General features: G+C 44.0%; 1 protein-coding gene across 4 annotated transcripts in view; it reads left to right on the top strand.

The window, feature by feature from the left end:
- The window catches only part of LOC137374586 (NXPE family member 3-like), a 131,901-nt gene that overhangs the window by 103,938 nt on the left and 11,155 nt on the right, over nt 1-16,808 (top strand). For all 4 annotated transcript variants that reach the window (XM_068040923.1, XM_068040924.1, XM_068040922.1 and 1 more), the window contains one exon: nt 12,719-12,792. In XM_068040923.1, the coding sequence (XP_067897024.1) occupies nt 12,719-12,792 (74 nt within the window). The remainder of the gene's footprint in view (nt 1-12,718; nt 12,793-16,808) is intronic.

Genomic DNA, 16,808 nt, shown 5'->3' with positions numbered 1-16,808 from the left:
GGAGTTGGAAGACGAAAGAGTGAATGGCCTAATGCATGGGCACAAGAGAACCTCTGGTGCAGATAAGGCATAGTGCTGATGTGTCCATCACTGATCAGATGGAGCTCCACACTAGCGGCTGGATTTTACGAAGCCCTCGACTTTGTGATCTGTGGTGGGGGTGGAGGGGTGGCCTGAAGGCGGCTCCGGATGAGGCCTGCCATGGACCTAGACGCCAACAGGGCCCGATGGCAGCGAGGCTTTGTGGTGGCCCCCCTCACCACTGAGCGATGGGACCATAACTTGAATATTCAAATCAATAATATTAATTCATTTACAAACACTCACCTTAGAACTTCAGGGCCTGCCGCAATCTTTGGCAGAGCGGCTGGCACTCGTACACCGAAGATCCCTGTCCAGGAAAATGAGGCGCAACACTGATGGGAGGGGGGCGGGAGGAGGTAAGATTTTCAGTGTGAGAGGGGCGGGAACGGGGTCACATACACTTAATGGGTGTAGGGGATGGTGGGAAGGGTTGAATCTTAAACTTTGTGCAGTTTGGGTGGGGAAAGGTCAGATGTAAAAAGGTAAATGTTTTGGGAGGGAAAGGGCAAATGGTTATCACAATTGTTATGGAGGGGATGTGAAAAGAAATGCATTTATTTAATTTTGGTGTATAATTCTTTAAAAATTTAAACAAACCAGCAGGGCTAGCTGCCCTTTTAAAATGGTGCCAGCTCCGGCGCACAGGCAGCTGATGCCATTGCCGGCGACAGACAGCCCGTGATTGAGGGAGGTGGGTCGCCCCGACTATTTAAATGAGCGATCACGCTTAAGATTGCAACGGCTCTTTGTCGTGCTTGCTCATAGAATCCAGCCCAAGGAATGGAATGAAGGAGGTGATGAAATGCATATTATTCTCTAATTACTCATCTCTCACACGGATCAAAGACAAGAGCTCCTGGCAGCAAATCTACAACCTAAATGGAGGTGTATGGTTGGTTAATATAATGATTGCCTTGTTCTTGTAGCTGAGTGGATGATAACTTGAGTACTACACTTAAGGACTATTCCCCCTAACTTGCAGTTTTTTCCTACCCTGCTCTCCTGATGACATTACCTCCCTCATTGGGATACATTCCCACACAGGTATTTGCACTGATCCAAGTGTCCATTATTCATGTGTGAGCTTCGACAGTGAGTGGTGGTAAGCTATCTCCGACTTGGAGAACAGCAGAGCTGAGCTAAATCCTGTCCTCACACAGTGTCCACACACAGACACTTCCAGTTGGGGTCACTAGGTTTTAGGAGCCAGAACGCTGGTTGATTAACTCTTTAAAAGGCGGCCATGGGTCAGTTGCAGTGCTCCTATTGTTATCTCAGCTGAGAGCTAACTCAGGACAGACCTACCTTCCCTTGTGGCTCAGAGTGAAAGAAAAACCTTATCTCTGATCGATGTGGATCACAAACTTTTAAACCATTCAGTTGAAATAAATTGAAGTTAAGTGAAAGTACTGTTACGATCAAGGCGGGAGTAATGAACTGTTAATTGAGACCCACTACGCCACAGGTCATAGCATATCAAATAAAGTTTCTCACCTCCCGAAGAACAGCCCAAATTAAACCCTTTATTTATCCCCCAGAATAAGGCACACCAAACCAGGTTTCTTTAAACAACATTAACTATTTATTAGAAAAGAAATAATAGGTCTTAACTACTAATGAGATAAATCTATATATATGAAAAACTCCTTAATTCCTTAACCCACCCCACCCACCCCCACCACATACACAGATTTTAAAAAATGGTTAACCAGGGAAAAGGATTTTTTAGTTTACAGCTGTTTCTTAGGAATAAAAAGGAAAAAAAAAATGATTGACTTCATCATGTTCTGGTAGGATGTTTTCAGTATAGTTAGGTGTCCCAGAGTCGAATAGTCGGATGCCACGTGAAGTCTTTCCAGGCGAGGTCGATGAACAATCTGTGATGGGTAGGCTTTCAAGGTAATTTGTCTGCAGCAGGCCTCACTCAGGTCTTTCATTAGGGGTGCAGCAACCAGTCTGCCTGGGTTTTTAAAAGCAGTAGTCTAGCAGTTGAAGCTTTCTTGAGATTTCAGGATCTCCCAAACCACAGGAGGCAGCAAGAACCACTCCAGATGCAGGAATTCTTCAGAGACCCTGGAGGCAATAGGAATCTGTCACCTTTCAAATGCAGGATTCCTTTTCAAGAGATGCAAGTCTCCTTTACAGAGAGAAGTAACACTTTTCTGGGTCTTTCTCTCTTGCCCACGGCAGGTAAAAGCAAAGATTTCAAATGTCTGCCCTTTGCCCAATTCACAGGTTTTTTTTTTAAAGGGTCCAAGGTATAAAAATAACCTTGCTGAACATGGTCACCTATCCAAACACAGTATCTCCCATTCTCACTCTCTGCTGCTCTGAAGAAAGGTCAAACCTTTGTGGTTTCCTTGAAATTGATGGCATTCCTGTCCTTGTACAAGTTGAACTTTCTTTCAAAGCACCCATAAAGTTCAACTTTTGCTATGAACTTCCTTTCAAAACATTGCCAGAACTCGAGTTATTTGCAGGTGTCTTCCATTGAGCAAAAATCCTTTTCTTAACTTTTAAAACACATAGAATTCTAAGTTCTGAGTGCAAGAAAAAACCTTTTGTAACAGTACTTGGAAGATTGGTAAAACTCAAAATAGAAAAATCATCTGGTTCGGACTGGATGCATCCCAGAGTACTAAGGGTGGAAACAGCGGATGATCTGTCCACAATCTTCCAATCACCTTAGATATGGAAGGGGGATCAGATGACTGAAGAGTTGCAAATATAGTCTGTACTAAAAAAGGAGACATTGGTGATGGCCAAACATCGAGAGACAATAATCCAGGATAAAATTAAGTCACTTGAGAAATCATGGGTTAATCAATGACAGCCAGCATGGATTTATTAAAGGAAAATCATGCTTGGCTAATTTTATTGAGTTCTGTGATGAAGTAACAGAGAGCGTGCGTGTGGATAATGTAGTTAGAATTAGAATTAGAACATTACAGCGCAGTACAGGCCCTTCGGCCCTCGATGTTGCGCCGACCTGTGAAACCATCTGACCTACACTATTCCATTTTCATCCACATGTCTATCCAATGACCACTTAAATGCCCTTAAAGTTGGCGAGTCTACTACTGTTGCAGGCAGGGCATTCTATGCCCCTACTACTCTCTGAGTAAAGAAACTACCTCTGACATCTGTCCTATATCTATCACCCCTCAACTTAAAGCTATGTCCCCTCGTGTTTGCCATCACCATCCGAGGAAAATGACTCTCACTATCCACCCTATCCAACCCTCTGATTATCTTATATGTCTCTATTAAGTCACCTCTCCTCCTCCTTCTCTCCAATGAAAACAACCTCAAGTCCCTCAGCCTTTCCTCGTAAGACCTTCCCTCCATACCAGGCAACATCCTAGTAAATCTCCTCTGCACCCTTTCCATAGCTTCCACATCCTTCCTATAATGCGGTGACCAGAACTGCACGCAATACTCCAGGTGCGGTCTCACCAGAGTTTTATACAGCTGCAGCATGACCTCGTGGCTCCGAAACTCGATCCCCCTACTAATAAAAGCTAACACACCATATGCCTTCTTAACAGCCCTATTAACCTGGGTAGCAACCTTCAGGGATTTATGCACCTGGACACCAAGATCTCTCTGTTCATCTACACTACCAAGAATCTTCCCATTAGCCCAGTACTCTGCATTCCTGTTACTCCTTCCAAAGTGAATCACCTCACACTTTTCCGCATTAAACTCCATTTGCCATCTCTCAGCCCAGCTCTGCAGCCTATCTATGTCCCTCTGTACACTACAACATCCTTCGGCACTATCCACAACTCCACCGACCTTCGTGTCATCCGCAAATTTACTAACCCACCCTTCTACACCCTCTTCCAGGTCATTTATAAAAATGACAAACAGCAGTGGCCCCAAAACAGATCCTTGCAGTACACCACTAGTAACGAAACTCCAGGATGAACATTTGCCATCAACCACCACCCTCTGTCTTCTTTCAGCTAGCCAATTTCTGATCCAAAGCTCTAAATCACCTTCAACCCCATACTTCCGTATTTTCTGCAATAGCCTACCATGGGGAACCTTATCAAATGCCTTACTGAAATCCATATACACCACATCCACTGCTTTAACCTCATCCACCTGTTTGGTCACCTTCTCGAAAAACTCAATAAGGTTTGTGAGGCACGAGCTACCCGTCACAAAACCGTGCTGACTATCGCTAATGAACTTATTCTTTTCAAGATGATTATAAATCCTGTCTCTTATAGCCTTTTCCAACATTTTACCCACAACCGAAGTAAGGCTCACAGGTCTATAATTACCAGGGCTGTCTCTACTCCCCTTCTTGAACAAGGGGACAACATTTGCTATCCTCCAGTCTTCCGGCACTATTCCTGTCGACAATGACGACATAAAGATCAAGGACAAAGGCTCTGCAATCTCCTCCCTAGCTTCCCAGAGAATCCTAGGATAAATCCCATCTGGCCCAGGGGACTTATCTATTTTCACACTTTCCAAAATTGCTAACACCTCCTCCTTGTGAACCTCAATCCCATCTAGCCTAGTAGTCTGAATCTCAGTATTCTCCTCGACAACATTTTCTTTCTCTACTGTAAATACTGACGCAAAATATTCATTTAACACTTCCCCTACCTCCTCTGATTCCACACACAACTTCCCACTACTATCCTTGATTGGCCCTAATCTAACTCTAGTCATTCTTTTATTCCTGATATACCTATAGAAAGCCTTAGGGTTTTCCCTGATCCTATCCGCCAATGACTTCTCGTGTCCTCTCCTTGCTCTTCTTAGCTCTCCCTTTAGATCCTTCCTGGCTAGCTTGTAGCTCTCAAGCGCCCTAACTGAGCCTTCACGTCTCATCCTAACATAAGCCGCCTTCTTCCTCTTGACAAGCGCTTCAACCTCTTTAGTAAACCACAGCTCCCTCGCACGACAACTTCCTCCCTGCCTCACAGGTACATACTTATCAAGGACACGCAGTAGCTGCTCCTTGAATAAGCTCCACATTTCGATTGTTCCCATCCCCTGCAGTTTCCTTCCCCATCCTACGCATCCTAATGTTGATGTTTTGTGTATGGATTTCCAAAATGCATTTGATGAAGTACCACACAATAAACTTGTTAGCAAAATTGAAGCCTATAGGATTAAAGAGACATTGACAGAGTCAACCCAAAATTGGCCAAGGGACAGGAAACAGAGAATAGATGTGAACAGTTGTTTATCAGACTGTCAGTTTTCGAACCACTGCTATTTTTGATGGATATTAATTACCTGTCCTTGCGTTTACAGGGCATAATTTCAAAGTTTTCAGACAGCATGAGACTCAGAAAAGTAATAAATATGAGGCTGAAAGTAGTACCCTTCAGGGGCCAGTCTGATGAAATAAGCAGACACATGTTAGATAAAATTTTATGCAGAGAAGTGTGAAGTGATGTATTTTGGAAGGAAGAATGAGAAGAGGCAATGTAAACTAAAGGGTATAATTTTAAAAGGGGTGCAGGAACAAAGAGACCTGCGGCTTGTGTGCAGAAATCTTTGAAGGTGGCAGGACAAGTTGAGAAGGGTTGTTAAAAAAGCATAGAGGATCCTTTACTTTATAAATAAAAGAAAAGATTACAAAAGTAGGAAGTTTTTCTCCCCCTTTATAGATCACTGATTAAACCTCAGTAGGAGTGTCCAATTCTGGATGCAACACTTTTGGAAGGATATCAAGGCATTGGAGAGGGTGCAGAAGAGATTTGCTAGATTGGAACTTTGAATGACCCAGCTGAGTTACCTGGAAAAGCTGGAGAGGAGAAGTTCTGATTATTCTCCTTCGCGCATAGAAGATTAAGGGGAGATTTGATACATGGGTTCAAAATCATGAAGGGTTTTGATAGAGTAAAAAAGGAGAAACTGTTTAGAGTGGCTGAGCAGTCGGTAACCTGAGGGCGAAGATTTAAAGCAATTGGCTAAGAAGCTGGAGATGGGATGAGGAGAATTTCTTTTACACAGAAAATTTTGATTTAGAATGAACTGCCTGAAAGGGTGGTGGAGCTAAATTCAACAGTAGCTCTCAATAGGGAATTGGATAAATATTTGAAGGGAGAAAATTGCTGGGCTATAGGGAAAGAGCAGGGGATGGGGATGAACTGGTTAGCTTTTTCATGGAGCTGGGTTAGGCATGATGGGTCGAAGAGTCTCCTTCTGTGCTATAAAACTCTATCGGCCAGATTTCATGGGGGACAATGAAGTCCCGTCGCCGGGGTTGAAAGTGGGAGGTGACCACTCTCCGGCAGGCGGCAGGACCCTGCAACAACATTTTTTGGCGGCGGCCAATTAACAGTCCATCACTGTGGTCGCCGTTCAACTGAGGATGACAGCCCACTCCCAAGAGCTGCCAGACCACACTGCCGGCAGCTCAACAGCCTGAGCAGCACCACAACTAGCAGTTGCCAGTGCTGAAGCTGCAGCTTCAGGATGAGGCAGCCTCAATGGTGGGGTGACCTTGAAGAGAAGGTGAGTTTTATTGGGGAAGCTGGGGTCAGACAGTCAGTCCCTGGTGATTGCGGGTGAGGGTGGGAAGTTGTGGTGCTCTTGCGGCACCGTTGCCGCAGTATCGGCCATTGCCTCCGAAGAGCCCCTCGATAGGCCATGGAAAGCCAATCACAGAATAATACAGTGCAGAAGAGGCCGTTCGGCCCATCGAGTCTGCACCGATGCATTAAAACACCTGACCTGTCTACCTAATCGCATTTGCCAGCACTTGGCCCAGAGCCTTGAATGTTATGACATGCCTAGTGCTCATCCAGGTACTATTTAAAGGATGTGAGGCAACCTGCCTCTACCACCCTCCCAGGCAGGGCATTCTAGACCGTCACCACCCTCTGGGTAAAAAAGTTCTTCCTCAAATCCCCCTTAAACTTCCTGCCCCTCACCTTAAACATGTGACCCCTCGTAACTGACCCTTCAACTAAGGGGAACAGCTTCTCCCTATCCACCCTGTCCATGCCCCTCATAATCTTGTACACCTTGATCAGGTCACCCCTCTGCTACAGTGAAAACAACACAAGCCTATCCAACCTCTCTTCATAGCTAGATGTTCCATCCCAGGCAACATCCTGGTGAATCGCCTCAGCACCCCCTCCAGTGCAATCACATCCTTCCTATAATGTGGTGATCAGAATTGCACACAGTACTCCAGCTGTGGCCTTACCAAAGTTCTATACAACTCCAACATGACCTCCCTCCTTTTGTAATCTATGCCTCGATTGATAAAGGCAAGTGTCCCATATGCCTTTTTCACCACCCTATTAACCTGCCCTTCTGCCTTCAGAGATCTATGGACAAACACACCAAGGTCCCTTTGTTCCTTGGAACATCCCAGTGTCAGGCTATTCATTGAATACTTCCGTGCCACATTACTCCTTCCAAAGTGTATCACCTCACACTTTTCAGCGTTAAATTCCATCTATCACTTTTCTGCCCATTTGACCATCCCGTCTATATCTTCCTGTAACCTAAGGCACTCCACCTCACTGTTAACCACTCGGCCAATCTTTGTGTCATCTGCGAACTTACTGATCCTACCCCCCACATAGTCATCTATGTCATTTATATAAATGACAAACAATAGGGGACCCAGCACAGATCCCTATGGTACGCCACTGGACACTGGCTTTCAGTCACTAAAACAGCCGTCTGTCATCACTCTCTGTCTCCTACAGCTAAGCCAATTTTGAATCCACCTTATCAAGTTACCTTGTATCTCATGTGCATTTGCTTTCTTGATAAGTCTCCCATGTGGGACCTTGTCAAAGGCTTTGCTGAAATCCATGTAAACTACATCAAATGCACTACCCTTATCGACACCTGGTCACATGCTCAAAAAATTCAATCAAATTTGTTAGGCGTGACCTCCCTCTGACAAAGCCATGCTGACTATTCCCAATCAAATTTTGCCTCTCCAAGTGGTGATAGATTCTCTCCTTCAGAATTTTCTTCAATAGTTTCCCTACCACTGACGTGAGACTCACTGGTCTGGTGGGTTCACCCGACAGGGGCAAAATGCCAGGGGGGGCAAGAAGTGGGAATTAATTGGCACTAAATGGTTCAGCTGGCTACCTGGTGCGTGGCCGAGCCACCAAGCGCCCCGCTGCTGGTAATATGCCACGGTGACGGGAAGTTGTCGGGATCCCCTTCCAACGCCTTCGCCCTCCATATTGCCAGCCCTCCTGCCTCCCAGCCTGACCCTAGTGGGACAGGAAAATTCAGGAGATGTTTCTATCTGGTTAATGTTGGAGTGATGTGCCTATAAGTTGTGCAGAAATGGTTCAAGTCCCTCTTAACAGAACTGTTCCCATCATTCTGTAAACAAAACTCTGAAGATTGACAGAAAATTGAAATCCTCGGCCAGTATTCTTATTCGTACCATGTTGTGTTCAACTCTTACCACTGTGCTTGCTGACTGACATTGATTCATGGTCCAGAAATGCCTCAATTTTAAAATTTTCATCCTACCTTCAAATCCCTCTGTTGTCTCTCCTCTCCCTACATTTGTAACCTCCTCTAGCCCTTCAATCCTCCAAGAAATGTGTCCCTCTAATTCTGGCCTCCTTTTCCCTTCCATTGGTGTCTGTGCCTTCAGCTGTCCAGACCCTAAGCTCTAGAATTCCCTCCCTCAACTTCTCTGCCTCACTCTGCTTCTTTAACATGCTTTAACTGAGCTTTTGGTCAACTGTCCCAATATCTCCTTACATAGCTTTTTGTCAAGTTTCATTTGATAAAGCTCCTGTGAAGCGCCTTGGGATATTTTATCATATTAGAGGCTTTACATAAAGGGGTGGATCTAATATATTTTGGTTTCCAAAAAGGCATTTCATAAGGTGTCACATAAAATGTTATTACACAAGATAAAGTCTCACGGAGTTAGGGGTAATGTAATAACGTGTATAGAGGATTGGTTAATGGACAGAAAGCAGAGTAGAGATAAAACGGGGTATTTTCAAGTTGGCAGGCTGTAACTAGTGAGGTGCACAAGGATCAGTGCTGGAGACTCAGCTATTTACAATCTATATTACTGACATTGATGAAGGGACAGGAAGTAATGTATCCAAGTTTGCTGACAATACAAAGCTAGATGGGACAGTAAGCAGTGAGGAGGACACAAAGAGGCTGCAAAGGAACGTAGACAGGTTAAGTAAGCAGGCAAGAAGATGGCAGATGGAGTATAAAATGAGAAAATATGAAGTTATTCACTTTGGTGGGAAGAATAGAAAATCAGAATATTTTTAAATGGTAAGAAACTATAAATGTTAAAGTTCAGAGTGATGCAGATGTCATCGTACAAGAAACACAAAGTAAGTATGCAGATGCAGCAAGCAATTAGGAAGGCAAATAGCTTGTTGGCCTTTATTGCAAGGGAGCTGGAGTACAGTAGTAAGGATGTCTTGCTATAATTCTACAGGGCTTTGGTGAGACAACACCTGGAGTACTGTGCACAGTTTTGGTCTCTATCTGAAAAGGATATACTTACCGTGAAGGCAGTGAGCGAAGGTTTACTGATCGATTCCTGAGATGAGAAGATTGCCCTATGAGGAAAGATTCAGTAGAATATGTCTACACGCTCTGGAGTTTAGAAGAATGAGAGGTGATCTTATTGCAACATAAGTTTCTGAGGGGGATTGACAGGGTAGATGCTGAGAGGTTGTTTCCCCAGGTTGGAGAATCCAGTACTAGGAAGAATAGTCACAGATAAGGGTCAATCATTTAAGAATGAGATGATGAGGAATTTCCTTACTCTCAGAGTCATAGAGCACAGAAACAGGCCCTTTGGCCCATCCTGTCTGTGCTGGCCATCAAGCACCTATCTATTCTAATCCCATCTTTCAACACTTGGCCTGTAGCCTTGTACGCTATGGCATTTCAAGTGCTTATCTAAATACTTCTTAAATGTTCTGAGAGTTCCTGCCTCTACCACCCCCTCAGGCAGTGTGTTCCAGATTCCAACCACCCATTGGGTGAAAGAAATTTTCCTCAAATCCCCTCTAAACCTCCTGGCCCTTACCTTAAATCTATGCCCCTGGTTAGTTACACCTCTGCTAAGGGAAAATGTTTATTCTTATCTACCCTATCTATGCCCCTCATAATTTTGTATACCTCCATCAGGTCCCCCCTCAGCCTTCTCTGCTCTAAGGAAAACAACCCTAGCCTGTTCGGTCTCTCTAGGCAGAAATGCTCCAGCCCAGGCAACATCCTGGCAAATCTCCTCTGCACCCTCTCCAGTGCAATCACATCCTTCCTATGGTGTGGCGACCAGAACTGTACACAGTACTCCAGCTGTGGCCTAACTAGCGTTTTATACAGCTCCATCATAACTTCCCTGTTTTTATATTCTATGCCTCGGCTAGTAAAGGCAGGTATCCCTTATACCTTCTGAACCACCTTATCTACCTGTGCTGCTGCCTTCAGTGACCTATGGACAAGTACACCAAGGTCCCTCTGACCTTCTGTACCTATGGTCCTACCATCCATTATATATTCCCTTGCTTTGTTAGTCCTTGCAAAATGCATCACCTCAAATTTCTCAGGATTAAATTCTATTTGCCACTACTCTGCTCATCTTATCAACCTATCTATATTGTCCTGTACTCTAAGGTATTCCTCCTTACAACACCACCAATTTTCCTGTCATCTGCAAACTTACTGATCATACCTCCTATATTGACTAAATCATTAATGTAAACTACAAACAGCAAGGGTCCCAGCACCGATCCCTGCGGTACACCACTTACAGGCTTCCAATCGCAAAAACAACCCTTGACCATCACCCTCTGCCTCCTGCCACTAAGCCACCTTTGGATCCAATTTGCCAAATTGTCCTGGATCCCATGGGCTCTTAACTTCTTGACCAATCTCCCATGCAGGACCTTATCAAAAGCCTTACTGAAGTCCATGTAGACTACATCAACTGCTTTACCCTCATCTACACATCTAGTCACCTCCTCGAAAAATTCAATCACATTTTTAGACACGATCTCCCCCGACAAAGCCATGCTGACTATCCTTGATTAATCCCTGCCGCTCCAAGTGGAGATTAATCCTGTCCCTCAAAATTTTTTCCAATAGTTTACCTACCACTAATGTTAGATTCGCTGACCTGTAGTTACCTGGTTTATCACTACTACCCTTCTTGAATAATGGTATCACATTCGCTGTTCTCCAGTCCTCTGGCACTTCTCCTGTGGTCAGAGAGGATATGAAAATTTGTGTCAGAGCCCCTACAATCTCCTCCCTTGCCTCACATAGCAGACTGGGATACACCTAATTTGGGCCTGGTGATTTATCCACTTTTATGCCTGCTAAAATAGCTAATACCTCCTCCCTTTCAATGCTAATTTGTTCAAGTAGATCACAATCCCCCTCCCTGATCTCTACACCTACATCGTCCTTCTCCATAATGAACACAGATGAAAAGTATTCATTTAAAACCTCACCTACAACCTCCAGCTCCACACACAGATTGCCACTTTGGTCCTTAATGGGCCCTACTCTTTCCCTGGTTATCCTCTTGCCCTTAATATGCTTATAAAAAGTCTTGGGATTTTCCTTTATCTTGCCCGCCAGTGTTTTTTCATGCCCCCTCTTCGCTCTCCTAATTACTTTTTTAAGTACCCCCCTACACTTTCTATACTCCTCTAGGGCCTCCACTGTTTTCAGCCCTCTGCATCTGATATAAGCCTCCTTTTTCTTCCTTATCCAATCCTTTATATCCCTTGACATCCAGGGTTCCCTGGACCTGTTGGTCCTACCCTTCACCTTTGTGGGAACATGTTGGCCCTGAACTCTCATTATTTCCTTTTTGAATGACTCACACAGGTCTGATGTAGACTTTCCGACAAGTAGCTGCTCCCAGTCCATTTTGGCCAGATCCTGTTTTATCATACTGAAATCGGCCTTCCCCCAATTCAGTACCTTTATTTCCAGTTTATCTTTGTCCTTTTCCAGAACTACCTTAAATTTCACAGAGCTATGGTCACTATCCCCGAAGTGCTCCCCCATTGACACTTCTACCACTTGTCCAGCTTCATTCCCTCAGATTAGGTCCGGTAGCGCCCTTTCTCTTGGAGGACATTCTACATTGTGAATCTTTGGAATTCTCTACCCTAAAGGGCTGTGGATGCCCAGTTGTTGAGTGTATTCAAGTCTGAGATTGAAAAATTCTTGCACTCTAGGGGGTTCATGGAATATGGAGATCAGGAACGTGGAGTTGAGGTCAAAGATCAGCCATGATCGTATTGAATGTTAGAGCAAGCTTGAGGAGCCATATGGGCTACTCTTGCTCCTAGTTTTATGTTCTTATGTTAAGTAGTAATTGTTGCTTACAGTGACTGATAATTTTGGAGAAGTGAATTAAAATCAGTAGAAATGTAATTTATTACATTTACATGGGGTGGTTTAAATTCAACTGTTAAATCAGCTCTCTCTTATTGTCAGAGAGGTGACCTCTGAAGCCAAAGTTAAAGGGTCTACATAAATCCAAGTTGTTGTTGTGGAGGTTTGAGGTATAAGATAGATGAAAATATTTTGGGCCTATGTCCTGGATGTATTATTCACTTGTTACATTGATAGGACAACTTAATCTATGATATATTTACATTTACAGTGAAGCCAACATCAAGAAGCCCATATTACCCAATGCCATAGGTTATATAATGGTAGAACCTTCTCCTCGAGCAGGTAAGATAGTTGTATATCCATGACCAGTAACTTAAATGTTTTGTTATATTAGAGGGAGTATGAAGAAGCAGAATTGCGGAATAATTCCTTGTTGCAAATACGCAGGAATTTTTGGATTTTTCAAACAAGGTATAATTTAATGGCCCATGTCGGTATTTTCTGAATTTGATTAACATTTTGGGTATGAACTTATTTGGGGAAAATAGAACTTATCCAACAAGAATGTATTGTCTTCGCGAATTCATGTATGATTAATACTATTCCAAAAATGTTTGCATAAAACATTTATTATTATACTAGCCATTCAACATCATGCATCATACTAGAGTCTTGGTTGTTATGGTACATTTTAACTATTTTAATTGTGGTTTGAAAATATGATTTAAAACAGGATCCCCTTTTTCCTCAACACAGTCTGAGTTACGACAGTTCACTTTGTGTGTTTAGATTTGGAATAACTGAATTTTTGCTCCAACTTCAGTGGGGGTGTAAAACGGGTGGTAGCAGATCAGCTGTCCATTATACACGCAGCCTGAGCTTTCCTTCCAAGTGCTGACTGCAATAGAAAGGAAAATTGGATGGGGAGTATAACAGGTGGCCAATCCACTACCGGCCTTTTTACACTCCCGCTGAAGTTAAAAGTTCAGGTGGGGATCTTCACAGGAATGCAGTAATTTGACAGGATGAACATCTACATCCTCTTATTATGCATAATGACAAGTTTCACAAATAAATAATGCTGTTGGCTACATTGTGGACAATTGTCTTCTGCATTTGATGCTAAAATCCTGCTGCAGTAAATAGAGGATTGGTGTTGCTGATTGATAAACTTGGTGCCGACCTCTGGATCAAAAGCATTTCAAGGACACCAATGCAGCATTTGTTATAATTCATGTCTTGTCCATATATTTGCTTCCAGTGTGTGTCCTTTGAAACAAAATCAGGAATCTTGCTGTTTGATGAAGAAAAAGCAACAGTGTTGATCTCATACTTTGCTCAGTTCCCCTGCCCCACCCTTGCTACATATGTCCAACTTAAAAACAAATGGTGTGTAATGGACGGCTGAATCCACTACCACCTGAAAGTGAAAATTATCCTCAAGGAGTCTGTTCCTGGGGACCGGGAATATGGGACATCAGCAGGACAACACCAAGATTCCTGCCAACAGTCCCTGTGTAGCTGTGGAAGGGAGCTACACGGCAGAGAAAAATGTACTGCAATTTCAGTTAGGTATTTTGCTGAACGTTTGGAATCCGTTACTGCTGTTGCTATTCAGATATGACGAGGTGCATTCAGAATGCAGAACACAACTAAATGCAAAGTGGCCATTCTTGGGTTTTGGAGTGAATACATAATCATATGAGAGATATTGCAGAAATAGTTTATATTCTCTATTTTCTATAGTAAGGATAGCAGGTGTGCAGCATTTTGCCTGGTCTCTATTCCCAGGGGCAGTGCAAGGAACTTGGACTGAAAACTATTCTAAAGAAGCCAGCAGTTAGGAGCCAGGGGTGAGGTGCTACTTTTCTTTACTATTTTCCTTCATCTTTTCTGAAGAAAGTTAAGCAGTCTAGTTGCCATGTCTACAAGAGGATGTACTAAATGGGACATGAATATATGGTCAACATAATGTCATAGAGTTGTACAGCATAGAAACAGGCCCTTCGGCCCACCGCGTCTATGCCGACCATAATGCCTATCTATACTAATTCCACCTGCCTGCATAAATTCCATATCCCTCTATGCCTTGCTCATTAAAGTACCTGTCCAGATACCTCTTAAATGTTGCTACTGTTCCTGCCTCCACCACCTCCTCTGGCAGCTTATTCCAGATACTCACTATTCTTTGTGTGAAAAATTTACCCCTTTGATCCCCTTTAAACCTCCTCCCTCTCACCTTAAATCTATGCCCTCTAGTTTTAGTCACCCCTACCATGGGAAACAGACTCTGGCTAACTACCCTATCTATGCCTTTCATCATTTTGTAGACCTCTATCATGTCCCCTCTCAGCCTCCTTCGCTTCAGGGAAAACAGACCCAGCCTATCCAATCTCTCTATTACTCAAGCCCTCCAAACCAGGCAACATCCTTGTGAATCTTTTCTTCACCCTCTCTAGGTTAATCACATCTTTCCTGTAATGCGGCGACCAGAACTGCACACAGTACTCCAAATGCGGCCTAACCAATGTTATGTACAACTGTAACATGACGTCCCAACTCTTGTACTCAATGCCTCGGCCGATGAAGGCAAGCATGCCATATGCCGCCTTCAACACCCTGTCTACCTGTGTTGCCACTTTCAGGGAATTATGTACTTGCACCCCAAGGTCTCTCTGCTCAACAACACTCCCCAGGGGCCTGCCATTCACTGTATATGTCCTGCCCTGGTTTAACTTCCCAAAATACATCACTTCACACTTGTCTGCGTTAAATTCCATTTGCCAATCCCTTGCCCATTTTCCCAGTTGATCTATATCCTGTTGTAACCTTACACAACCTTCTTCACTAATCCACTATACCACCAATTTTGGTGTCATCTGCAAACTTACTAATCATGCCTCCTACATTCTCATCCAAGTCATTAATATATATGACGAACAACAGAGGGCCCAGCAACGATCCCTGTGGCACACCACTGGCCACCAGCCTCCAACTGAAAAACAACCCTCCACTACCACCCTCAGCCTCCTATCACCAAGCCAATTTTGTATCCAATTTGCTAGCTCACCCTGGATCCCATGTGTTCAAACTTTCCCGACCAGCCTACCATCCGGGACCTTGTCAAAGGCCTTGCTAAAGTCCATGTAGACAACGTCCACCGCCGTGCCCTCATCAATCCTCTTGGTCACCTCCTCAAAAAACTCAACCAAATTTGTGAGACATGATTTCCCACGTACAAAGCCATGCTGACTATCCCAAATCAGAACTTGCCTTTCAAAATGCATATAAATCCCGTCTCTCAGAATCCCTTCCAATAACTTTCCCACCACTGATGTAAGGCTCACCAGCCTGTAGTTCCCTGGCTTATCCCTGCTGCCCTTCTTAAATAAAGGCACAACATTAGCTATCCTCCAGTCTTCTGGTACCTCACCCGTGGCTAACAATGATACAAAAATCTCTCCCGGGCTCCAGCAATCTCCTCCCTTGCTTCCCATAGCATCCAAGGATATACCTGGTCAGGCCTTGGGGATTTATCCACCTTAATATGCTTCAAAACCTCCAACACCACCTCCTTTGTAATGTTGATATGCTCCAGGATATCACTCTTCCCTCCCTTGAACTCACTAGCTTCCATGACATTCTCCATGGTAAATACAGATGAAAAGTATTCATTTAGGACCTCGCCCATTTCCCGTGGCTCCACACATTGATTACCATACTGATCCTTAAGGGGACCTACTCTCTCCCTAGCTACCCTTTTACTCTTAATATACTTACAGAATCTTTTAGGATTCTCCTTTATTTTATCTGCCAGGGAAATCTCATGGCCCCTTTTCGCCCTCCTAATTTCCTTCTTAAGTGTCCTCCTACATCCCTTATACTCCTCGAGGGACTCGCTTGATCCCAGCTGCCTATACCTGACATATGCCTCCTTCTTTGTCCTGACCAGACCCTCAATATCCCTCGTCGACCAAGGTTCCCTAAACTTGCCAGCCTTGCCCTTCAATCTAACAGGAACATGCCGGCCCTGAACTCTTCCTATCTCACTTTTAAAAGCCTCCCACTTGCCAGAAGTCCCTTTACCTGTAAACAGCCTCTCCCATTCAACTTTTGAGAGTTCCTGTCTGATGCCATCAAAATTAGCCTTCCCCCAATTTTGGACTTCAACTTGAGGACCAGTCCTATCCTTTTCCATAACTATCTTGAAGCTAATAGGTTTATGGTCACTGATCCCAAAGTGCTCCCCCACTGACACATCAACCATCTGCCCAGCCTCATTTCCTTAGAGGAGGTCGAATGTAGCCCCTTCTCTAGTAGGACCATCCACATACTGCTTCAGAAAACTATCCTGAACA

The sequence above is a fragment of the Heterodontus francisci genome, chromosome 10 (assembly GCF_036365525.1).
Source record: "Heterodontus francisci isolate sHetFra1 chromosome 10, sHetFra1.hap1, whole genome shotgun sequence".
Lineage (NCBI taxonomy): Eukaryota > Metazoa > Chordata > Chondrichthyes > Heterodontiformes > Heterodontidae > Heterodontus > Heterodontus francisci.
This window is presented reverse-complemented; position numbering and strand designations above follow the sequence as displayed.